This window comes from Parambassis ranga, chromosome 5 (genome assembly GCF_900634625.1).
Source record: "Parambassis ranga chromosome 5, fParRan2.1, whole genome shotgun sequence".
NCBI lineage: Eukaryota > Metazoa > Chordata > Actinopteri > Ambassidae > Parambassis > Parambassis ranga.
The window spans coordinates 5347198-5372645 of NC_041026.1; the positions used below are offsets into that span (position 1 = coordinate 5347198).

The 25448-nt window shown below is 44.4% G+C and overlaps 3 protein-coding genes across 4 annotated transcripts; all 3 read right to left on the reverse strand.

Moving 5' to 3' along the window:
• Positions 1–2968: 2968 nt before the first annotated feature.
• LOC114435745 (tripartite motif-containing protein 16-like) lies at positions 2969–11651 on the reverse strand. Of its 2 annotated transcripts, XM_028405690.1 has the most exons (2): positions 11647–11651; positions 2969–5065 (listed from the first exon to the last, which is right to left on the reverse strand). In XM_028405690.1, the coding sequence occupies exon 2, from the start codon at positions 4993–4995 to the stop codon at positions 3445–3447; it is 1551 nt and encodes a 516-aa protein (XP_028261491.1). In that variant the 5' UTR covers positions 4996–5065; positions 11647–11651; the 3' UTR covers positions 2969–3444. The 2 variants fall into 2 exon arrangements, with proteins under 2 accessions (XP_028261491.1, XP_028261490.1); XM_028405689.1 differs by lacking the exon at positions 11647–11651 and having other exon boundaries at positions 2969–5139.
• LOC114435749 (tripartite motif-containing protein 16-like) lies at positions 11350–13611 on the reverse strand. The gene has a single exon (XM_028405693.1). The coding sequence runs from the start codon at positions 13499–13501 to the stop codon at positions 11852–11854; it is 1650 nt and encodes a 549-aa protein (XP_028261494.1). The 5' UTR covers positions 13502–13611; the 3' UTR covers positions 11350–11851.
• A 6123-nt stretch (positions 13612–19734) lies between these two features.
• Positions 19735–22040, reverse strand: LOC114435748 (tripartite motif-containing protein 16-like). Its single transcript, XM_028405692.1, has one exon. It carries the CDS (start codon positions 21861–21863, stop codon positions 20211–20213), a length of 1653 nt encoding a protein of 550 aa, XP_028261493.1. The 5' UTR covers positions 21864–22040; the 3' UTR covers positions 19735–20210.
• Between the last annotated feature and the right edge of the window lie 3408 nt (positions 22041–25448).

Consider the following 25448-nt stretch of genomic DNA (forward strand, 5'->3'; position numbering starts at 1 on the left):
AAAGACTTATCCTGACAAGAAGGGACTCGTACCACGAAGACTGGGGAGCTGGATAGGCCCATAAACAAGCTCTTTCTTCTGTAAGAGGCTATGTGAAGTCTGGGGTGAAGGTCGTGACCCCACACTGATTCATGTGCTAGTAACCTCTGACCCAAATAGAGGACAAACAAAAGAAATGAGAAACATGTTTGTTGATGTCTCCTTGCATTAATGTAATTGTTCATAACTTTCACAATTAGGGGCCGGTGTGAAGGAGCCATGAAGTTAAGCTGTAATTGCTTTTGTTTGTCGCTAGATGGCAGCTTAGGGTTGGTGGGTAAGGCTTAAATGAACACAGATGATTCAGGTGAGCAGATCAGACAGGTGTGGGATGTGAAGTATACAAGGTTATTTACGCAATGACATGATACAGACCACGTATGTATTTGATTATATAAGCTTACCCTTTGAGAAAAACACATCTATAACTCTTACAGAGAGTTAGGGAGGAACTCTTTGATAAGGTGAAGGCCGAAGCACTAGGAGGCATGGACTAAGATAAATCATCCAACATAGAAGGGACAAAGGGTTTCATAGTCATAAATATGTTAGACCAATTATGATAATTAGTAGGTGGAGATAAAGGGGCAACATGTCCCAATATGGGAATACCAACGAGGGTCTTGAAGAACTGTTTATCTATTATGCAAATGTACCTCAACTTTCAATAAAACAAGCCTGTGTCCAGGGGAAGGGCAGAACACGTATGGACGGGAGTGAAGCAGACTGAAAGGCCTGTGTTCACGGCGTTCTCCCTTCTGCAAAAGGCGAAACTACAAAACCCAGGGTATTTTCTTTCACTCAATGTTCTGAATACAGGAGACGGAATCTGACAATCCGGGGTGACCAGGGAAGGTCACGACAGGGAGCAGGGAGGTCGTACGGTTTTTAACACTGACCTGTTTAGTCTGTTTGTAATCATGATCAAATATGTTTGTTGACAATAAACGGGAACATCACCCAAAGATTATGATGCATCAAACTACTCATTTTGGAAATAACAGCGTGTAGGAAAACAACATCCCCTGCACCCAACCGAGTGGCTGAAAGATGGTAAAATAGCCACTACATTACCTGATGTTAATCTGTGAGGAAGCTGCTCAGCACGTCATGTGAAGAGCAGAGACCCGCACACATTCCTGTCCTTTCTTGCTACTCAGTGATTATGATGGTTGCTTTTATTTATATTGTTAAGTAGTTATTTAACCCCACTGTTGTTTGTGTTGTTGCATCTCAACAATGCAGGAGCAGAACATCACTGAGATGAAGAGGAAAGACGCCGAGCTGGAGCAGCTCTCACACACAGAGGACCACATCCACTTTCTACACAAGTACCGCTCACTGTCAGCACTCAGTGAGTCCACACACTCATCCAGCATCAACATCCGTCCTCTGAGGTACTTTGAGGACATGACAGCAGCTGTGTCAGAGCTCAGAGACAAACTACAGGACACTCTGAGGGAGACGTGGACAAACGTCTCACTGACTGAAGTGGATGTTCTACTGTCAGGACCAGGGCCACAGACCAGAGCTGGATTTTTAAACTGTTCATGTGAACTCACCCTGGATCCAAACACAGCTGTTATTATCTGAGGGGGACAGAAAAGCACAGGCTATGGGTCAGACTCTGATCCAAGTCATCCAGACAGATTCACCTATTATGCACAGGTCCTGAGTAAAGAGAGTCTGACTGGACGTTGGTACTGGGAGGTGGAGTGGAGAGGAGGAGGAGGAGTTTTTGTATCAGTCATATACAAGAATATGAACAGAGCAGAGAGGTTTGGATTAAATGATAAATCTTAGTAATGATCATGTGATACAAACAGGTCCTCATTCCTCCAGAGTAGGAGAGTACCTGGATCACAGAGCAGGTATTCTGTCCTTCTACAGTCTGCAGAAGTCTACTTATTACAGAAGTCTGCACAGACACTGCACCCCCGGAGAAATGGCTGTCATCCATACATCCTCATGTTGCAGTCTTCATCAGACGCTAAAGAATACTGGGAAAAAAGGAGAGGACATTGTTTGTGAGTGATGAAAGACACAAACCTATTGTAAGGGTTAGAAGTTCAGTTAACTGTTGATTTATGTTGAAGTACAGGACTGATTTAAGAGCCTTATTATTTACATATTTATGTTTATTTGTGTTTGATTACCTACACTGGCAGGCCTATATTAACAAGAACAGTTTGTCAGATGTTGGATCTGCTGATTTGCTTAAGAACAGCATCTGCTCACATAAAGAGAAGCAAAGGGAGAAAGAAAAGGCAGACTTATGTCTTTGTTGTGCTGATTTATTACTGACGACGCGCACAACTTGCTTATTTCTAGCATCCTCCTCAGCCCTAATGACAGGTGTGGGGCTGCCAACCCTGCAGCACTGGGGACACTATCACCGGCTATACTCTCTTTCTGTGGCGTTTCAGTTCCGACTGTAAAAGCCTGATAACAAACGGAAATGAAACACCATCCTTAACGAGGGGAATTCGGCGAAATTCAAGTGTAAAACAATCCTCACGTAGACTAGCTAGGAAGCTAGTTAGCTAGCTAGCAGGCTCGTGCCCTTTTTCCTAAACAACGTGCGGACATTTCAGTTGTTATTTCACAGTGAAACGTCACACATCATATCAACACATAACCTGTTCTCCGTGTTTAACACTTACCGTGTTCTTTAGAATCACTTTGACAGATTTTCAACGAAAACTTGCGGGTTGGTTGAAGTTGCAAAACAAAAAGAGGCGGAATGTGGACGCGATGACGTCAGACGCAGGAATCCCAACCCCCAGAGCTGCGTGCGTGCTAAAATGGAACGATTCATTATTATCAATGAAACAATTTTGATGGAGCTCCTACGTCTGGAACATTCCTCACACAGAGTTTTTACTCTTTGTTAAAAAAAAAGATTAAAAACATCAAAAAATAAACAAGATTACTTTGATGAGTTATATTTATTTCATATCATGTGTCACACACAAAGCATCCAACATAAAAGATCAAACTATTATATAATGACAAACTATTATATGTACTGTAAAATGTGAAAAAAGATTAAACCATCATCATCAGGAAACACCAGCACAGCAGCTATAAACTACAACTATTAATCAGCCTGATCAGATATATATTTATAGAAGATGTGTAAATGTATCTACAGCTTTGATCACTACAGTGTCTGTGCAGACTTCTGATTATTTTCACCTTTCTCTGTCACACTGAGTTCTGTCTGTGTGTGACGTTGTTTACTCCACTTTCAAAGATGGCCGACTGTCTGCTGAGTCTGCATGTAGAGAATTCTTCCTGTAATAAATGTGATGAACTTTAACAAGCTGTTAACCCCTCACAGCTTCTTTAGAGAGCTGCAGACATGTTCTGATCATAAACCTGTCCTCTGCCCCTGTCATTACTCTATTGGACTTTAATCAGCTCAGCAGTGACTCCATAATAATCAAAACAAAGTCCAGCATAGAGAGGCTGAGTGAATGTGGTCTGGACTCTGTGGAGGAGAGTCATGGTTTCAGAGACGCTGTAGAAGGACAGAATACCTGCTCTGTGATCCAGGTACACTCCTACTCTGGAGGAAGGAGGACCTGAGACGACAGTTTCGATGTTGTTGTGATAAAATCTATAACTGATTGTGTCACATCCTAATGACCAAGATTCATCATTGTCTCCAAACCACTCTGCTCTGTTCATATTCTTGTATGCGACTGATACACAAACTCCTCCTTCTCCTCTCCACTCCACCTCCCAGTAACAACGTCCAGTCAGACTCTCTTTACTCAGGACCTGTGCACAATAGGTGAATCTGTCTGGATGACTTGAATAAGACCATTTTTCTCTCATTACTGTTACTTTTCTGTTCCCCTCAGATAATAACAGCCATGTGTTTGCTGTGTTTGGATCCAGGGTGAGTTCACATGAATACTTCAAGAAGTCAGCTCTGGTCTGTGGCTCTGGTCCTGACAGTAGAACATCCACTTCAGTCAGTGAGACGTTTGTCCACGTCTCCCTCAGAGTGTCCTGTAGTTTGTCTCTGAGCTCTGACACAGCTGCTGTCATGTCCTCAAAGTACCTCAGAGGACGGATGTTGATGCTGGATGAGTGTGTGGACTCACTGAGTGCTGACAGTGAGCGGTACTTGTGTAGAAAGTGGATGTGGTCCTCTGTGTGTGAGAGCTGCTCCAGCTCGGCGTCTTTCCTCTTCATCTCAGTGATCTTCTGCTCCAGCTCCTCCTGACGCTCTTTAACTCGACTCACTTCAGCTTCCTGCTGGGATCTGACCTGCTGCTTCACATCAGAGCTTCTTTTCTGGATCAGACGGATCAGCTCAGTGAAGATCTTCTGACTGTCCTCCACTGTTTTATCAGCAGAGCCTCTGATGGCCTCCACCTCCTGTTGGAGCAGCTTCACATCTTTCTGTGCCTCCTGGATTCCCTGCTGGAGGTTTGTCCTGCTCACCTGGAGCTCCTTCTGCTTCTCAGCTCTCTCTGCTGCAGCTGGGACTGTGTCATGGCCTTTATGTTCATCCATTGTGCAGAGATAACAGACAGACTGCTGATCAGTGCGGCAGAAGATCTTCATCACCTCATCATGACGAGAGCAGATGTTCTCCTGGAGCTTCTTGGAGGGCTCCACCAGCTTGTGTCTCTTTAATGGAGCTACATCATAGTGAGGTTGGAGGTGTTTCTCACAGTATGAAGCCAAACAGACCAGACAGGACTTGCTGGCTTTCCGTTTCCTGTCAGTGCAGAAATCACAGGCCACATCTTCAGGTCCAGCATAGCAGTGATCAGCAGGAGCAGCTTGGAGTCCAGTCTTCTTCAGCTCCTCCACTAACTCTGCTAACAGGAGGTTTTTATCCAGGACAGGCCTCGGTGTGAAAGTCTTCCTGCACTGAGGACAGCTGTGGATTCCCTTCCTGTCCTCTTCATCCCAGAAGCTTTGAATACACTTCATGCAGTAGCTGTGTCCACAGGGGACAGTCACCGGATCCTTCAGGAGATCCAGACAGATGGAACAAGAGAACCTCAGTGAGTCCTGCTGGTTCCTTTGCTGCGCCATTTCAGCTCTGGTCCTCCTCACCAGGAAATGGAAGAGCTTTTACATTTACTGACTGATATGCTGCAGTTTGGTCATTGGACTTTGAGCTGTTGGCAGATCTGTTAAAGAGGAGGAACCAGGAAATGTACTGTCAGAGCTGCACTCTGTGTTGGAGAGAGAGGAGGGGCTGTCAGTGGTTCTTTGAACAACAAGCAGGTTGAGTCACATCCCAGCCTTCAGTTTCCTGCTTTGGCAGCACGTTCAGCTGTAAGGTGCAGGTTTAAAGCTGAGGTCTTTGTTTATTAGTTTATTATAGATCCCCATTAGTCACTGCCTCAGCAGCAACTGTTCTTCCAGGGGTCCACAGTTATGATATTAAAATAGTAAAACTTCATGTGCTCAATCTGAAATAAACATCTATATATAAATATACACATACTTGAATACATGTTCAAATACTTCACAAAGACAGTTTTAACAATCCAAGCAAGTCAACTGAGTCAAACTAAACAAGCAGATGTAACTCGTACCTCAGTGAGAACACACCTGACTAATTTACTCAGGTTCAGCTCAAGAAGAGAGGGATGGGTTAGTGTAAAGTGTAAACACAGGGTGTGTAATGTGAGGTGTGGTTTTTAACAGGACCCAGGTACCCAGATAGAAATTAATGTTCAACAAAGGGAGCTTTATTCAAAGCTAAACTACAAAACAATGTCCAGAGGAGCAGAAGAATAAAAGGAGGGCTACTGAAAACAGTGCTAGTCAAAAAAGGAAAAGACCAGAAGTACAAATAAACACAAAAGAAGGAAGGTCAAAAACACAAACCAACCCTGAGGAGGAAGGGAGGATGAAGAAACACGGAGGGATAAGGAGGATGACGAGACGGTGGAAGGCAGGCATTCACAAGGGATTCACAAGGGAAGAACTGACAAAGACAAAGGGGAAGCACGGGACTTAAATAGAGGAGAGAGATGGCACAGGTGAACATAATTAGGGAGGAGCTGGTAATCAGGTGAGGCGGGAAACAGGAGGAAGTAAAGACAATGAGAACACACAGGGAGGACCGGACTACAAAATAAGACAGGAACCCTGAGGCAAAGCACAGGGGAAAATAGGCAGGGAGGCACAGAGATAAGGCAGAATTACTGGAGGGAGGAAGACGGCAGAGGAGACGGAAAGAGCAGGGAAGACAAGAGGAGCAATGAGGAGAGGAGGGAGAGAAGAGAACAGAGACACAGACGGCCAGAGGAAGACAATAACTATCAAAATAATAAGGACCCCCCCCCCAATCGCTGCTATTACCTATTTACCTCAGCTTTAACCTGCACATACATATTCCCTGATACTACTGTTTACTGCTTACATTTGCACTTCAGCCACTTTATAGTGTTGGACTCTTAGTAGAGTCCAAAAGGGGGAATTGTGGAAATATATGGTCAAACTTGGTCAAAATATATGTCTGTCTGCATATATGGTAAAAGTGTATGGTTGTGCATAGATCCAGACCTCTGGCTGAGGTCATAAAGCATTCTGATGTTTAATGATGTGTTTAGATATTCGAACTGCAAACCCCTAGTTGACCCAGCGATGTAACGAAAGAGACAAGATATACTCAAGGCCGTAACAGGAGGATCTGTGAGAATACACACACACCCTCACATCTGAGATGTGAGTGGGAGAACTTCAATGTCTTTTAGTTTCGTATACGCCTTCCACCTTGTGATTATTGAATATGCATGTTTCACTGAAAAACATTACCTTTTATGCCTTTCTATGTAAATGTAACCACACCTTGTTGTGAGATTAATAAAATGAGCCTAATGCATGGGACGGACAGAATGCAAGTGGTCAGCTGCAGGAGCAGATCGAGGGGTCTGTATTGAGCTGTGCATTCTCCCTTTATATAAAGGCGAAACTGAAACTGATCAGTACTGGTTTTCATTCAATGTTCTGTGCTTCGGGGACGGAGTCTGGGAATCCGGGGTGACCAGATTAGGTCACAACAATAGTCTGTTTACATTGTTCATGGACATTTTGGATAGTCATAACATTTATGACATAATAACCTGTACATACTTAAAGGTAGGGTAGGAGATCTTAAAAACTCAGTGAGTAACAGCCAGAATTTGAAAATACACTCCCGCCTCCTTCTCTCTGAGCCCACCCTGAAGCCACGCCTCCTAATCACAGGGCAGCAATGTGTTCACAGAAGGCGACTGTGGTCGAGCACGGCGACCTGCATCAGCCGGATCTCATTCACAGGTAAAAAAACACGTAACATCGTCATAACAAATATAAACAACAAATGTGGCAGTTATTGAAAGCTTAGATCTGCCAAGCGAAAATGTTAGTGTATGAAATAATATATATATATATATATATATATATATATGTATGTATGTATATATATATACAGTTTATAAAAGTGCGTAATACTATTTATATAATAATGAGTGCGGTGTCGCAGGCTAACTAGCCACAGCAGCCATGTAAAGCTAGTCACCATGTTAGCCATGATGCTACACCGTCTTTGCTTGGAATGCTCACCACAGTGTGTTCCTACACACTCAGTTTATGTTATGGATGAACTCCTGTAAAGCTAATCAACAAGGGCAGCGATGCTATACAGCCAGTTAGCATCGGATGTATGAATCTTCAGTGCATTTCCTCTGGTGTTTATGTTGTTTACAGAGCAGTCTGCTCCCTACAGATATTCAGCTACCTCACATCACCAGACCTACCTGCTCTACTTTAGTCTGAACCATTGACAGTAAAAACTATGGACAGAGCTTCTGTGACGTCACCCGTTTGTTTCTGAAGAGCCGTTTTGAAGCTCGGTGGGAGGTTCCGGGACGTGATGACCGCCGCCATGTTGGCAGCGTCACGTCCGCCAAAACTCTCAAATATGGAAAAAGAGGGGGAGCACGAGCGGGGTTTAGGGGGGCGGGCGATTGTGGGAGCAGGAAACTCATGCTGTGATACGTCAACTGTCTGTCACTCAAGCGGCAACGCCCATAATTATGCGTAATTTTAAGTCCGAATACCATTGAAACAAGTGAGTTGTAAAAAAATTCACCCCCCCCCCCCCTACAATTGACACTAGAAGAGAACCTATCATCTGAGACCAGAGTGTTTTTTTGTACCAGGCTGTAAACATGTTCTTTTCTGCTGTGAAGTCGGCCATTTTAACATGGGAGTCTATGGGAAATTACTCGCTTTTGGAGCCAACCCCCAGCTGTTGCAGCGTGAATTACAAGTTTTGACACTTCCGCATGGGCTTCAACTTTGAGCCCCGAAGGTTGCCGCTCGGTCTGAACACCAATCATATGCAAGACCTGGTCAAGGACAGTAAAGCTTAGTTTATTGACAATATATAAATGTTTATTGTTTACTGATTGACAGGTCAGAATTCAAATCCTGAGCCTGGAGCAGACCCATCAGCTGCTGGAGCTCCGTCTGACCTCCTCACCATGGTCCTCCTGCAGCAGGTGCAGCCAGCTGTTGTTTCTGAGGGAGCTGCAGGCTCAGATGATGCTGTGGACAACCTGGTGACTGGTGCATCCTCATGCTGACACACAGGCCTGTATAGCAGGAAGGCGTCCCACACCTAGAACTAGCCTGTTGTTGCTTCAGGTTCTAACATGTTTGGTGCTTCTGTTCTTTTTTGTTGATCATACATGAGAATAAACATCTGTTCACTGAAAAACTGTAACTTTGTGTTTGTTGTCTATTAAAGAAAATATTCAATCTTTTAAAATATTTTAAAAAGCTGCACAAATAATGAAAACCAGATATGTTGGCAACAGTTTACTGTATTTGGATTTAAATAAAATACATTACATATATATCATTATTATTATCATTATTATCACGTGCTGTCCTCAGGCAGGTGAAGACTGGTCTGGTGCAGCGTCTGGTCATAAGATCACAGAGCTGTGGAGAGAATATCACAATTACACAATGTACAGTAATTACAGCAAAAACTGAACAATGATAACAGCAGCAGGTCTATGACAGAAGACGCTGCTCTGCTCTCCCTCAGCAGAGCTGAGGACGCAGCTACAACAACACAGAGACATCGTATCATGATTAGCAGCCCTGACGTGACCATGATAATGACCATCGACAAGAACAAAGTCTTTGTACCCACATCAAGTTTGTCTGATCATCAGAGAGAAGCACGGAAAAAACGGTAAATGGAATAAAACCTGCTTTGAAACGCAGAAATCTGCCAATCAGAGCCTGTTAGCATGATGTTAGCATCAGGTTAGCAAACGTAGCCTGGTGAAAGCTGCCTACCTGTACAGAAGAACCGTGCCCACCACAGCCGCACTCTGTAGCCGCTTCTGCTCTCTCAGTCGTAGCCAGCGCTGCAAAGTCGTGTCGATTACCACTCTTGTCTCACAGCTTTATGCATCAAGCCGTTTTCTGGTGGTGGCATTTCCAAAAACAGTGTTTGTTTTCACACTCGCTGGTAGCGTCTCTGCCATCCGCCATTATGCGGCAATCCAGTGTTTAACTTGGTGTTCACGCGCATCGAGTTCACGTACCTCTCTGGTGAGAGAGGGTGACAACCAGCCAATACAACGTGCAGGGGCGCCTCGGAGGATTGGCTGATGTTTTTAGCGTTTTATAGCTTCCACAGATGATTCATATTCTTCGTTTCACTTTGTGCGAAACTGCCGAACTAATTGGTTGCTATCAGACTGTATAGAGAAGTTACACTAATTTAACAAAAAGTGCATCAGGATGAAATCTCCTACCCTACCTTTAATATTTTATTTGTATCTATTTTCTATTTTATTGTATTTTTTATGTCAAGCTGCTCACATGTGCCTTAAATTGCCCCTCGGGGACAAATTAAGTTTTCTGAATCTGAACAAAAGTCAAAATCACAATTTAGATTCTGATCCCAATATATATAAAAAATAAACAGAAAGATAAATGTCCCTTCACAGCTTGTTGCTGTCTGATATCAATGTCCATCCCTGTGTCCAGTGTATTTGTGCTGTGTGCTACCCAGGTAGGATGTGTGTTTGTGTATATGTATGCTTGTACGCTTGCTGCAGCTTAGATCTTACCTGCTGCAGACATCAGGAAGATGATGAAGATGAGAATCCCGATCCTCTCTAACCCTGCCTCATGTCAGACAGGGAATATCATCACTGTCCCAGAATGGACATCCAGCAACTCAAATAAAACACAATCTGCAACAGCAGGAAAAAATAATTATTGATCATTTACTGTACAGACGTAAAAACCTCAGACACCATTAATATATGTTTTTATCAGTATTAATAAACTCTGGAACTCTGTGACAACAACTTCGGACACGTACAGACTCATAAACATGAAAACAAAGCGATATTTCCTCCATGAAATGTCATCAACTTCACTCGTGACTATCGTCATCTAATTAGCATCAAGCTTAGCTGGAGCTTCTTGATCCCAGCATGCAATGCTCACGTCTGCAGAGCGCCCTCTAGCGGCTGAGCCATGACAGTCAGCTGAAGACAAAGTTCTCTCACACATTTACATATTGAAATAAAAACCAAATAACAAATATCAGACAGTAAACCCAAAGCTGGACTTTCATAAAGCTTCTTCAGCTCCTTGCTCTTTCATCGTGTCTATTAAAGTGTCTTTCTTACTTGTCATTTCTTCCTTCCTGTGCCCTTGAACTCCACTGATTTCCTTCATTCTTCATTAGATCTCCTCAGTTCTTCCACAGCTCTTTTGGTATTCATCCTGTCACAGACTTGCTGCCTGCAGCCTCATGGTAGCTGTTGCTGTGGAGCTCTGGTGATGGTTGCAGCTAAGACCTGGTGGCAGTGGCTGGAGCCTTGGCCTGGTAATGGCTGCTGGTGAGGCCTGGTGGTGGTGGATGCTGCTGCTGGGCTTAGTTAGGCTGCTGCAGGCCTGAAGTCAGAATCCACTTCAAATCTCATCTCTAGCTGCCAATCCACTGCCCCAAGTCCACCAACACCAAGTTCAAGTGACTGTTTATGGCAAAAGAGAAGAACCTCCCAGCCTGGTTAGGCTCCTTTTTGTGTATTAACAAGGTCTGCTGCTCTCTGCTGCCAAGGATCCAGATATATGATCCTTTGTGAGCAGCTCAGATCCTTTGTCCTTCACTAACTTTGTATCCCACATAAAACTTGTAACAGTGTTTATTTCCTTCCTCTGCTACTGAGAACTACATCAATAAACAGTCAAGATACACATGTGTGGAATTACATTTATTTCACGTCACACACAAATCACCCGACAGAAACGATCAAAGTCTTTTTATGATGATGATTATTTTCTTTGTGAGTCCATTAAAGTGTAAAACGTCAGAAAACAGTGAAACATGTCCACTATGAGCTCCCACAGCTCCAGGACTCACTTTCTTTGTTGGAGTTCAACAGTACAGAGCCAAAGAATCATCATCAGGAAACACCAGCACAGCAGCTATAAACTACAACTATTAATCAGCCTGATCAGATATATATTTATAGAAGATGTGTAAATGTATCTACAGCTTTGATCACTACAGTGTCTGTGCAGACTTCTGATTATTTTCACCTTTCTCTGTCACACTGAGTTCTGTTTGTGTGACGTTGTTTACTCCACTTTCAAAGATGGCCGACTGTCTGCTGAGTCTGCATGTAGAGAATTCTTCCTGTAATAAATGTGATGAACTTTAACAAGCTGTTAACCCCTCACAGCTTCTTTAGAGAGCTGCAGACATGTTCTGATCATAAACCTGTCCTCTGCCCCTGTCATTACTCTATTGGACTTTAATCAGCTCAGCAGTGTCTCCATAATCATAAAAACAAAGTCCAGCATAGAGAGGCTGAGTGAATGTGGTCTGGACTCTGTGGAGGAGAGTCATGGTTTCAGAGACGCTGTAGAAGGACAGAATACCTGCTCTGTGATCCAGGTACACTCCTACTCTGGAGGAAGGAGGACCTGAGACCTCAGTGTGGATCTTGTTGTGATAAAATCTATAACCGTCTCTGTCACAGTATAATGACCAAGATTTATCATTGGATCCAAACCTCTCTGCTCTGTTCATATTCTTGTATGCGACTGCTACATCAAATTCCTCATCTCTCCACTCCACCTCCCAGTAACAACGTCCAGTCAGACTCTCTTTACTCAGGACCTGCCACCTAATGAATCTGTCTGGATGAGTTGAATAAGACTGTTGTTGACTCATTACTGTTACTTTTCTGTTCCTCTCAGATAATAACAGATATTTGTTTGCTGTGTTTGGATCCAGGGTGAGTTCACATGAACGCTTCAAGAAGTCAGCTCTGGTCTGTGGCTCTGGTTCTGACAGTAGAACATCCACTTCAGTCAGTGAGACTTTTGTCCACGTCTCCCTCAGAGTGTCCTGTAGTTTGTCTCTGAGCTCTGACACAGCTGCTGTCATGTCCTCAAAGTACCTCAGAGGACGGATGTTGATGCTGGATGAGTGTGTGGACTCACTGAGTGCTGACAGTGAGCGGTACTTGTGTAGAAAGTGGATGTGGTCCTCTGTGTGTGAGAGCTGCTCCAGCTCGGCGTCTTTCCTCTTCATCTCAGTGATCTTCTGCTCCAGCTCCTCCTGACGCTCTTTGACTCGACTCACTTCAGCTTCCTGCTGGGATCTGACCTGCTGCTTCACATCAGAGCTTCTTTTCTGGATCAGACGGATCAGCTCAGTGAAGATCTTCTCACTGTCCTCCACTGTTTTATCAGCAGAGCCACTGATGGCCTTCATCTCCTGTTGGAGCAGCTTCACATCTTTCTGTGCCTCCTGGATTCCCTGCTGGAGGTTTGTCCTGCTCACCTGGAGCTCCTTCTGCTTCTCAGCTCTCTCTGCTGCAGCTGGGACTGTGTCATGGCCTTTATGTTCATCCATTGTGCAGAGATAACAGACAGACTGCTGATCAGTGCGGCAGAAGATCTTCATCACCTCATCATGACGAGAGCAGATGTTCTCCTGGAGCTTCTTGGAGGGCTCCACCAGCTTGTGTTTCTTGAACGCAGCTACATCATAGTGAGGTTGGAGGTGTTTCTCACAGTATGACACCAAACAGACCAGACAGGACTTGCTGGCTTTCAGCTTCCTGTCAGTGCAGACATCACAGGCCACATCTTCAGGTCCAGCATAGCAGTGATCAGCAGGAGCAGCTTGGAGTCCAGTCTTCTTCAGCTCCTCCACTAACTCTGCTAACAGGAGGTTTTTCTCCAGGACAGGCCTCGGTGTGAAAGTCTTCCTGCACTGAGGACAGCTGTGGATTCCCTTCCTGTCCTCTTCATCCCAGAAGCTTTGAATACACTTCATGCAGTAGCTGTGTCCACAGGGGACAGCCACCGGATCCTTCAGGAGATCCAGACAGATGGAACAAGAGAACCTCAGTGAGTCCTGCTGGTTTCTTTGCTGCGCCATTTCAGCTCTCGACAAGTCTGAAGAGTTTCACTTCCTCATCAGGAAATAGGAGCGTCAGTCAGCACGTCATGTTTACGTTCTCATTTGCTGGCTGATCTGCAGCAGTTTGGTTGTTGAACTCTGCCACTGTGCAGCACAGAGATTAGACCGATCCCTCAGCTGGCAGATCTGTTAGAAGAGGAACCAGGAAATGTACTGTCAGAGCTGCACTCTGTGTTGGAGAGAGAGGAGGGGCTGTAAGTGTTTCTTTGAACAACAAGCAGGTTGAGTCACATCCCAGCCTTCAGTTCCCTGCTTTGGCAGCACGTTCAGCTGTAAGGTGCAGGTTTAAAGCTGAGGTTGTTGTGAGCAGCTCAGACAGTTTGTACTTCAGTAACTTTTTATCCCACATAAAACTTGTTTAAACAGTGTTTATTTCCATTTAAAACACACAGGTTAATAGTAGTCCACTCCTGTCAGACACAGCAAAGGGCAAACAAACACACTTGTTATATTTGGACATGAATGTGATCAACCTCTGCCTCTAAACAATGACAGGAACTGATCCAGTCCAGATACAATCATACATGTTTGAGACTGAAGACTTTAAAACTTGATTTATTGTCTTCAGTGTTACTCATTGAAACAATGGCTCCACCTGCTGGATGCTTTCAGTAACTACAGGGATTCAAACAGCAGGACTGTCAAACTGGATTCAAAACAAGAGAGCTGTCAATAATGATACTGAAACACAAAATGCTTCTTCACTGGCAGCTTTATCCAGAATGAAGGATCCGCAAAATCATTATTTACAGGAGAGCCAGAAAGGAGTCATACAGAGTTCTACATGCTTTTCGTTCACACACCCTCTCTCACTCATTTTTATGTTACATTTGATGGTACTAACCCTGCTGTATTTCCAAGAGTTTAAATCGAGGCAACTGGAATCAAGGACTGTTTCGCCACTCCCCTAAGTGGCTTCTTCAGTTCTGCTACTATTCTGGTTGGGAATCTGAATTCCTGAGCTCCATCCCACTGGTGCAGATATGTGGATGACACATGGGGGAAGATCGGAGCTAATGAAGTGGAGCACTTCACCAAACACATAAATGCAGTGGACAAAAACATCCAATTCACTCAGGAGGATGTCAAAGACAACAGTCTGGCATTTCTTGACTGCCTTGTTCACACTGAAGCAGACAGGGGCCTAAGCATTGAGGTCTACAGGAAACCAACCCACACAGACCAATATCTACTTTTTGACTCACACCACCCACTGGAGCATAAGCTGGGGGTCATCAGGACCCTACAACACCAGGCACAAACAATACCCACTAAGACAGAAGGTAGAACCAAGGAGCGCGAGAGCGCCTGTTCGGCAGCTCTCGCAGCCTGTTCTCGACACATGGCCCTGGCACTTTTCTCTCAGTGCTGTGCGAGAACAATAGTGTGATTGGTCGGAATTTAGTGGGCGTGACGATTGTGGTGAAGCACAAGAGCTTCTTCAGGTGCACAGGAGGAAGTACAACGAGGATGGACAGTTTAGATGAGCAGCTGGCAAACAACTCCTAGAAGGACACACACAGCGCACAGACGAGAGTGTCTGTCCAAAAGGTGGCGATGCTGTGTATTAAGAAATTAATCCCAGTATTGATCACAGCGTTACAGTGGCTCGATGTGCACGTTAAACACTGGGAGACGGGATGTATTATTGCAGACAGTCATCCACACGCTTACAGAATTAAATTCACACAGACCAGAGGTCTGCTCTACAGTTAGCTAAAGGAGAGACAGAGGTCTGACTCTGTATTGAACAAAAATCTTTAACAGTAAAAGGTGTCACTCCTGCGATCATTCTAACAAGCAAACTTGCGATGAGTGGGACATTATAGAAGATCTTTGCAGCTCCAAATCAGGCTGAGTAATTACCGAACGTGACTTTTTAAGCACATCTGCCTGAAAACATACCGAGGTCCGGACGCTATGGCCTTGCCTTCACCTTCGCTTCAACATCCCCCCCATTTTTTTTCTCATCGGATCTACATGATTCACGTATTCACCTATTTTGGTTTCTGCGATTTTCGCCAAAAGGTGAGGGATTTTCATGTCTGACATAGAGGAGCTAAAGAAGTGTTAACAGTTTGCTGTATTCATTGTGAAGAGTCACATCAGTTATCTCAGTGTCCAAAGCTGTATAAAATTTCTCAAAGAGAGAAAATTTACTTCTAAGGAAGAACGGTGTCTGTTTTGGATGCATAAAGGTCGGCCACATGAGTAGGGAATGCAGAAATCGTTTGACATGTGATGAGTGCAGTCTGAAACATCCAACTATTCTGCATGTCCACAATAAGGATAAAGCTAACAAATCATCAGAAGCACAGTTCCCTCCAGGAAGTACAGCAACCTTTTGTTCCAGTCATCTTATGGAAAGATTAAAACTTCAGGGTGCAAAGACCAACATTCTGCTGTGCACTATGGGACAGGAAAAGAATGTTGAAAGCCAAATTCTGTATGGATTGGAGGTGGCTGCCTTGGACAACAATCAATTCATGGAGCTTCCAGAGGTGTTTACACAGGAAACGATTCCAGTATCAAAGCGTAACATCCCCACTCAGCAAGATATTGAAAGATGGGAATATTTGAAACAATTTAGGTCTCTCTTGGGGTGGGCCATAAACAGTTCTTTAAGGGGTAATAGCTCTTATCAGGGAAGCTGTTCAAACGTATATGCTAATAGAATATCTGTCATCAAACTGGAAGAGCTGTTGGTGTCTCAGTACAATAAGGACTTTAATGAAAGGGTCATGGAAAAGAAGCAGGAGATTTCAAGAGAGAATGTGAGATAATTCTGTTTGTCTGCAAGGTGGTCATTATTGCACAGATTTACCCTTTAAGGTGGATGACATCGCCATGCCGAACAACAGATGCATAGCTGAGCAACGCATGCAGAGTCTTAAGAGAAAGTTTGAAAAGAATAAGACCTATTAGGAGCAATACACAGCCTTTCTCACAGAGATGATTGATAATGAATGCGCTGAAGTGGTGCCTCCAGAGCAGCAGTGTAAAGATGCGGTGTATGGTATCTTCCTCACCATGGAGTGTATCATCCAAGGAAGAAATCCTTAAGAGTAGTTTTTGATTGTGGGGCCGGATTTAAGGCAACATCTTTGAACTTGTTGCAGGGACCTGATCTTACAAACTCTCTCTTTGGTGTGTTAACAAGGTTAAGACAAGAGAGTGCTGCCTTGATGATGGATGTGCAGGCTATGTTTCATCAGGTGAAGGTGTCAGAAAGACATGTACATTTTCTTTGCTTTCTATGGTGGCCTAAGGGAGGCACGTCACAAAGCCCAGTGGAACACAGGATGAGAGTGCATGTTTTTGGAGCTGTTTCCTCTCCTAGCTGTGCCAATCACACTTTAAGGAGGACTGCACTGGACAACAAGGGCAGTTTTAAAAGGGAAGTGATTGACACCATCTGCCACAATTTTTATGTAGACAATTGTCTAAAGTCTCGGCCCACGGCTAAGCAAGCGATGCTGATGTGGTGGATCTTGCTGATGTGTGCTCAAGAGGAGGATTTCAGTTGGTTAAATGGACAAGCAACAACCGTGCTGTGTTGAAATCTGTTCCTGAGGAAAAGCTGTCCAAACCAACTAGGCAGTTGCCCCTGAGCAGAACAGTCTGCCTGTGGAAACAGCACTTGGCTTGAATTGGTGTGCTGAAAATGATATTTTCATGTTTAAGCCTGCAGTGAAAAAGTGCCCACACACCAGGCGTGGGATTCTTTCAGTTGTTAGTTCAATTTTTGATCCATTAGGATTTTTGTCTCCATTCACCTTGTTGCCAAAGCTTTTGCTGCAAGACATGTGTAGAAAAAAGGTGTCTTGGGATGAGCCTATCTCTAATGCCTTTGCACAGCAGTGGATGAAGTGGCTGTTAAATCTGGAGAAGGTGGACAAGGGAGTATTTGCCAGCGTTACAGGAACGTCAGAAGTGGTCAAGGCCTCTGAGAAACTTCACCACAGGGGACATTGTTGTCGTCATGGATCAAACAGCTCCACGTGGATCATGGATCATGGAAGAGTGATAAAGACTTATCCTGACAAGAAGGGACTTGTACCACGAAGACTGGGGAGCTGGATAGGCCCATAAACAAGCTCTTTCTTCTGCAAGAGGCTGTGTGAAGTCTGGGGTGAAGGTCGTGACCCCACACTGAGTCATGTGCTAGTAACCTCTGACTCAAATAGAGGACAAACAAAAGAAATGAGAAACATGTTTGTTGATGTCTCCTTGCATTAATGTAATTGTTCATAACTTTCAGAATTAGGGGCCGGTGTGTAGGAGCCATGAAGTTAAGCTGTAATTGCTTTTGTTTGTCGCTAGATGGCAGCTTAGAGTTGGTGGGTAAGGCTTAAATGAACACAGATGATTCAGGTGAGCAGATCAGACAGGTGTGGGAGCGGGGAGGTCGTACGGTTTTTAACACTGACCTGTTTTGTCTGTTTGTAATTATGATCAAATATGTTTGTTGACAACAGTGTTCATGTGAACTCACCCTGGATCCAAACACAGCTGTTACCATCTGAGGGGAACAGAAAAGCACAGGCTATGGATCAGACTCTGATCCAAGTCCTCCAGACAGATTCACCTATTATGCACAGGTCCTGAGTAAAGAGAGTCTGACTGGACGTTGGTACTGGGAGGAGGAGTGGAGAGGAGGAGGAGTTTTTGTATCAGTCACATACAAGAATATGAACAGAGCAGAGAGGTTTGGATCCAATGATAAATCTTAGTAATGATCATGTGATACAAACAGGTCCTCATTCCTCCAGAGTAGGAGAGTACCTGGATCACAGAGCAGGTATTCTGTCCTTCTACAGTCTGCAGAAGTCTACTTCTTACAGAAGTCTGCACGGACACTGCAGTGATCAAAGCTGTGGATACATTATCTTCTATAAAAATATATATCTGATCAGTCTGATTAATAGTTGTAGTTTATAGCTGCTGTGCTGGTGCTTCCATTGGGTCATACTGAAGGAAGTATTGTATATGTCAAAGTAGTAAAACTTAACTTTTAAATTATTCAGTAACAAATAACATTTTATCATCTTTGTAGCTGTCAATCTTTTTGGCCCACTTCCCTCAGGATGACCCAAAAATAACATGTTAGGTTTGACGTGGCTCATTTATGAAATAAAACACACTGCTTACTTCCATCCATGCTGAGCAGAACTGCACCCCCGGAGAAATGGCTGTCATCCATACATCCTTACACTGCAGTCTTCATCAGATGCTAAAGAATACTGGGAAAAAAGGAGAGGACATTGTTTGTGAGTGATGAATGACACAAACCTATTGTAAGGGTCAGAAGTTCAGTTAACTGTTGATTTATGTTGAAGTACAGGACTGATTTAAGAGCCTTATTATTTACATATTTATGTTTATTTGTGTTTGATGACCTACACTGGCAGGCCTATATTAACAAGAACAGTTTGTCAGATGTTGAATCTGCTGATTTGCTTAAGAACAGCATCTTCTCTCAGTGATCCACACATCTGCTCACATAAAGAGAAGCAAAGGGAGAAAGAAAAGGCAGACTTATGTCTTTGTTGTGCTGATTTATTACTGACGACGCGCACAACTTGCTTATTTCTAGCATCCTCCTCAGCCCTAATGACAGGTGTGGGGCTGCCAACCCTGCAGCACTGGGGACACTATCACCGGCTATACTCTCTTTCTGTGGCGTTTCAGTTCCGACTGTAAAAGCCTGATAACAAACGGAAATTAAACATCATCCTTAACGAGGGGAATTCGGAGTGTTCAAGTGTAAAACAATCCTCACGTAGCCTAGCTAGGAAGCTAGTTAGCTAGCTAGCAGGCTCGTGCCCTTTTTTCTAAACAATGTGCGGACATTTCAGTTGTTATTTCACAGTGAAACGTCACACATCATATCAACACATAACCTGTTCTCCGTGTTTAACACTTACCGTGTTTTTTAGAATCACTTTGACAGCTTTTCAACGAAAACTCGCGGCTTGGTTGAAGTTGCAAAAAAGGCGGAATGTGGACGCGATGACGTCAGACGCAGGAATCCCAACCCCCAGAGCTGCGTGCGTGCTAAAATGGAACGATTCATTATTATCAATGAAACAATTTTGATGGAGCTCCTACGTCTGGAACATTCCTCACACACAGAGTTTTTACTCTTTACTGAAAAAATAAGATTAAAAATATCAAAAAAATAAACAAGATTACTTTGATGAATTATATTTATTTCATATCATGTGTCACACACAAAGCATCCAACATAAAAGATCAAACTATTATATAATGACAAACTATTATATGTACTGTAAAATGTGAAAAAAGATTAAACCATCATCATCAGGAAACACCAGCACAGCAGCTATAAACTACAACTATTAATCAGCCTGATCAGATATATATTTATAGAAGATGTGTAAATGTATCTACAGCTTTGATCACTACAGTGTCTGTGCAGACTTCTGATTATTTTCACCTTTCTCTGTCACACTGAGTTCTGTCTGTGTGTGACGTTGTTTACTCCACTTTCAAAGATGGCCGACTGTCTGCTGAGTCTGCATGTAGAGAATTCTTCCTGTAATAAATGTGATGAACTTTAACAAGCTGTTAACCCCTCACAGCTTCTTTAGAGAGCTGCAGACATGTTCTGATCATAAACCTGTCCTCTGCCCCTGTCATTACTCTATTGGACTTTAATCAGCTCAGCAGTGTCTCCATAATCATAATGAAGCCAAAGTCCAGCATAGAGAGGCTGAGTGAAAGTGGTCTGGACTCTGTGGAGGAGAGTCATGGTTTCAGAGATGCTGTAGAAGGACAGAATACCTGCTCTGTGATCCAGGTACACTCCTACTCTGGAGGAAGGAGGACCTGAGACCTCAGTGTGGATCTTGTTGTGGATAAATCTATAACTGTTTGTGTTACAGTCTAATAACCAAGATTTATCATTGTCTCCAAAGTTCTCTGCTCTGTTCATATTCTTGTATGCGACTGATACATGAACTCCTCCTCCTCTCCACTCCACCTCCCAGTAACAACGTCCAGTCAGACTCTCTTTACTCAGGACCTGCCACTTAGTGAATCTGTCTGGATGACTTGAATAAGACTGTTTTTCTCTCATTAATGTTACTTTTCTGTTTCCCTCAGATAATAACAGCTGTGTGTTTGCTGTGTTTGGATCCAGGGTGAGTTCACATGAATACTTCAAGAAGTCAGCTCTGGTCTGTGGCTCTGGTTCTGACAGTAGAACATCCACTTCAGTCAGTGAGACGTTTGTCCACGTCTCCCTCAGAGTGTCCTGTAGTTTGTCTCTGAGCTCTGACACAGCTGCTGTCATGTCCTCAAAGTACCTCAGAGGACGGATGTTGATGCTGGATGAGTGTGTGGACTCACTGAGTGCTGACAGTGAGCGGTACTTGTGTAGAAAGTGGATGTGTTCCTCTGTGTGTGAGAGCTGCTCCAGCTCGGCGTCTTTCCTCTTCATCTCAGTGATCTTCTGCTCCAGCTCCTCCTGACGCTCTTTGACTCGACTCACTTCAGCTTCCTGCTGGGATCTGACCTGCTGCTTCACATCAGAGCTTCTTTTCTGGATCAGACGGATCAGCTCAGTGAAGATCTTCTGACTGTCCTCCACTGTTTTATCAGCAGAGCCTCTGATGGCCTCCACCTCCTGTTGGAGCAGCTTCACATCTTTCTGTGCCTCCTGGATTCCCTGCTGGAGGTTTGTCCTGCTCACCTGGAGCTCCTTCTGCTTCTCAGCTCTCTCTGCTGCAGCTGGGACTGTGTCATGGCCTTTATGTTCATCCATTGTGCAGAGATAACAGACAGACTGCTGATCAGTGCGGCAGAAGATCTTCATCACCTCATCATGACGAGAGCAGATGTTCTCCTGGAGCTTCTTGGAGGGCTCCACCAGCTTGTGTCTCTTTAATGGAGCTCCATCATAGTGAGGTTGGAGGTGTTTCTCACAGTATGACACCAAACAGACCAGACAGGACTTGCTGGCTTTCAGCTTCCTGTCAGTGCAGACATCACAGGCCACATCTTCAGGTCCAGCATAGCAGTGATCAGCAGGAGCAGCCTGGAGTCCAGTCTTCTTCAGCTCCTCCACAAACTCTGCTAACAGGAGGTTTTTCTCCAGGACAGGCCTCGGTGTGAAAGTCTTCCTGCACTGAGGACAGCTGTGGATTCCCTTCCTGTCCTCTTCATCCCAGAAGCTTTGAATACACTTCATGCAGTAGCTGTGTCCACAGGGGACAGCCACCGGATCCTTCGGGAGATCCAGACAGATGGAACAAGAGAACCTCAGTGAGTCCTGCTGGTTTCTTTGCTGCGCCATTTCAGCTCTCGACAAGTCTGAAGAGTTTCACTTCCTCATCAGGAAATAGGAGCGTCAGTCAGCACGTCATGTTTACTTTCACATTTGCTGGCTGATCTGCAGCAGTTTGGTTGTTGAACTCTGTCACTGTGCAGCACAGAGATTAGACCGATCCCTCAGCTGGCAGATCTGTTAAAGAGGAGGAACCAGGAAATGTGCTGTCAGAGCTGCACTCTGTGTTGGAGAGAGAGGAGGGGCTGTCAGTGGTTCTTTGAACAACAAGCAGGAGGAGTCACATCCCAGCCTTCAGTTTCCTGCTTTGGCAGCACGTTCAGCTGTAAGGTGCAGGTTTAAAGTCTCCTTGAAGAATATTCCAGAAGCAGGTTCAAAATGAATAAATAAACAACAGCATGATGGTTCCTTTAATGTAAACACACTGAGTGCCTGTACGGACATGAACATTCTCTCTGACGGAGGGCTGAGGCCTCACTGGGTTGGTTACAGCAGCTATTAGCTAACTCCTGTTAGCTGTAATGCTAGCATTTGTATCAACCCCTGTGTCAATGGACATAATGTGGACGGGACAGTTTTTGGGTCCATACTGGTCAGGCCTCTTACATGATCTGATGTAATCTAATCAATCAGCTGTTAGCATTGATTAGCTGTGCTACACCCCCATGATCAAATTTACATTCATGTTTCTTGGTGTTTGTTTTATTGTTCCATGAATAATTGATCCCACCTCACTCAGTGTTCTGAGGTGACCAGCAGGTGGCAGCACTGTTACACACACTGCTCCAGGTTTTCCTGTCAGTATATTGGTTCTTATATAATATACTGCTACTGGCCTCCAGTGAACTGCAGTTACCTACTTGAACAATATAAATATATTAAATATATTTATACAAAACCAACAACTACACAGGCTCCAACAACCAAACAACCAAAATATATTTCTAAAATGATTAATTATTAATTAAGTAATAAAAAAAATCTGCTCAAGCAAACACGTTAGGTCCTAAAAAGTTTGTTTTAAATCACATTTTGAATACAGTGTGTAATCTAAAAGGCCTCAGATGACTCCTGTAAACCTGGACAGGTGTGAGTTTTCAGACACATTTACCTTTGGCTCATTGTAGTGTTACTGCTGCTATTGTTTTGGTTTCAAAAGCCGTTTAAGGTGACAGGATTTCTTGACTAATCCACTTCCTGATACGCTCGGGCTGAAATACTGAGACGAGAGAGGATCGGAGGTGAGGTGGTCTGAGTCTGTCCGGGCCTGTTGTCTCAGCTTCCTAAGCTGTTTAGTGCTGCTGCTGCTGGCTCTTGGAAAGACGCTGATCTTTTGTCTGAGCGGGTTTTCCCTGCACAAAGGTGAGTCTGGGACACAGTCGAACACAAAGCACGGCCGGTAGACGGTGAGAGGACATCCCATTATAAAAAAGAAAACAAACAAACAGGTTAGCTGTCCTCAGAGGCTCAGAGGCCAAGCTGCTCTGTCACAGTGTCCTCAAGCAGGATCCAGGATCCTGTGTGTCAGGACAGGAGCATCCTCAGCTATAAGTTTGTTCACTGTGTCACGACATCCAGTCAACGCAACTGTACTATCAACCTTCACTGTATTGTTGTACATTGTCACACATCACTGTTGGCTAATAGAAATCAATCATGAGTCTGTCCCCACAGACCTCCCTGTTAAAATGTCCAAATATATCAGACTGGCATAAGAGGCATTTCTTTTGTAAAATCATCCAAAACAAACAGGCCGCTGCAGACAGCGACTCCACCAGCGGCTCCAGCCCAGCACCGGGCTGCTCTGCACCGCTCTCCTCAGCAGCTGGTGCATGGGCTCCTTCTCCATCGGGCACTGCACCATGCAAACGTTTTAAATAGTTCCCCTTTTAGTGACGATAGCATCACTCACATTTGGTCTGACTCCTCATGGTGATTAGATCCTTTGTGGCCACGGCCACATACCTGGAAGTACCCTTTGCCGCTGACCTAAATAGGCAAAGTCACGTCCCCTGTGCTGGAGATGGATGCTGGCGTTGAGTGTCAGAGGGGTCAGGCCTCCCGCTGGGTGACATGGAAACGAGATGTGGTCAGGTGAAACTCTGACGCATCCTCCTCTCATTAAAGAAACCATCTGTGTGTGTGTGTGTGTGTGAGGGGTTAGCGGGGGGATTCCAGGGACACTGACGAAGATGCTAATAAGTGCACTAATAGCTGAAAAGCTGTGTGCATCAGACCTGCTCAGTTTACTGGCCCACATCATGCACACACACACACACTGGATGTTGTTTTGAAACTCTAGTCCCGGTCTCTATCCCCCGTGGGCCCACCGGTTCGTCCATCAGTAATGAAACTCCAGCAGGTCACATGCTGGTGTTGAAATACCCCCTGCTTGGTGCGCTGGCCTGTCCGTCTCAACCCTCTGCCTTGTTGTGGAGGTCTGTCAGTCAGCAGGGATCGGGCTTTACATCGCGGGATTAGAGGCCACAGCCAGTCACTTAAAGGTCACAACCGGCTCCATCAACTCCGAAACCTTTTCACCTAATTACCCGTGTCCCCTTCGTATAATTAGGTGATACAACTCATCCTCTCGTGGCCATATTGGGGGCGAGGGCTCCAGCTGCTACCACTGCTCACCTCTTTGCCTGTATTTGGATGAACTGGGAGTTCAGGTGGACCCAACATGGTGACAGAACCTTCCACATGGTCTCACAAAAGAAACCCACAAGGCTTCCTCATATTTTCTTAGAGTCTATGATGATGATGAAGTCCTGTTGCCAGGCAACAGCAGCAGTCCATATTCAGGGGGTCCCTTTAAAAGAGGCATCTGTAGACTGGTCGGGTCCCATTTCCCATGCCAACAGTGCATCTTTCCCATGGTAATAAAGGATCCATGAGCCAGATCCTTCCTGACCATATCCCAGGATTCATTGCTCATTACTGAAGGTACGGCCGTATGTCGTGATAACCAGGAAGTCTTCCACAGTCCTCACTGTTGACCTTCAAAGGTCTCTGTCTGTAGACCACATCCTTCAAAGGATGAACTGTTCAACCAATTATCATTCAACCTGTGTAGAAGTTCAACAACACACAAGCATGTGTACACAACAAGCAACACACACCAGGACTGAGACCAAAACTGTCTTCTATTTTAGACCAATCAGCTTTTTTGCTTTAAATTAAAGATGCATTAAATGTGACTCAACCTGTTTATTTAAGGGAAGCAGACAGCACAGAGCTCCCAGCAGCCTGCTGTCTGCACTGAATCCTCAGCTGACCAGCTCTCATGACCGCCGTGGACTTCGGTTTGTTTTGACAGTTGGACTTTGGGATGTTGGACCAGTCACCTGAGGTGGATAAACAATGATTGTCATCACCTCAGCAGCAAAACAGACAGAGCTGCAGGAAGGAGGAAACTTGTTGACACCTATCTTTTTTTAATAGACTTCACGGGTCAAAGGGTCACAAGGTAAAAAACACCAAAACAACAAGTCACGTGGTTCCATCCCAGCATACGTCCTCCATTCATTTGTTCATAATGCAATCACAGTTCTATAGCAGGGCACCAAAACAATCCTATCAAGGATCCAGACA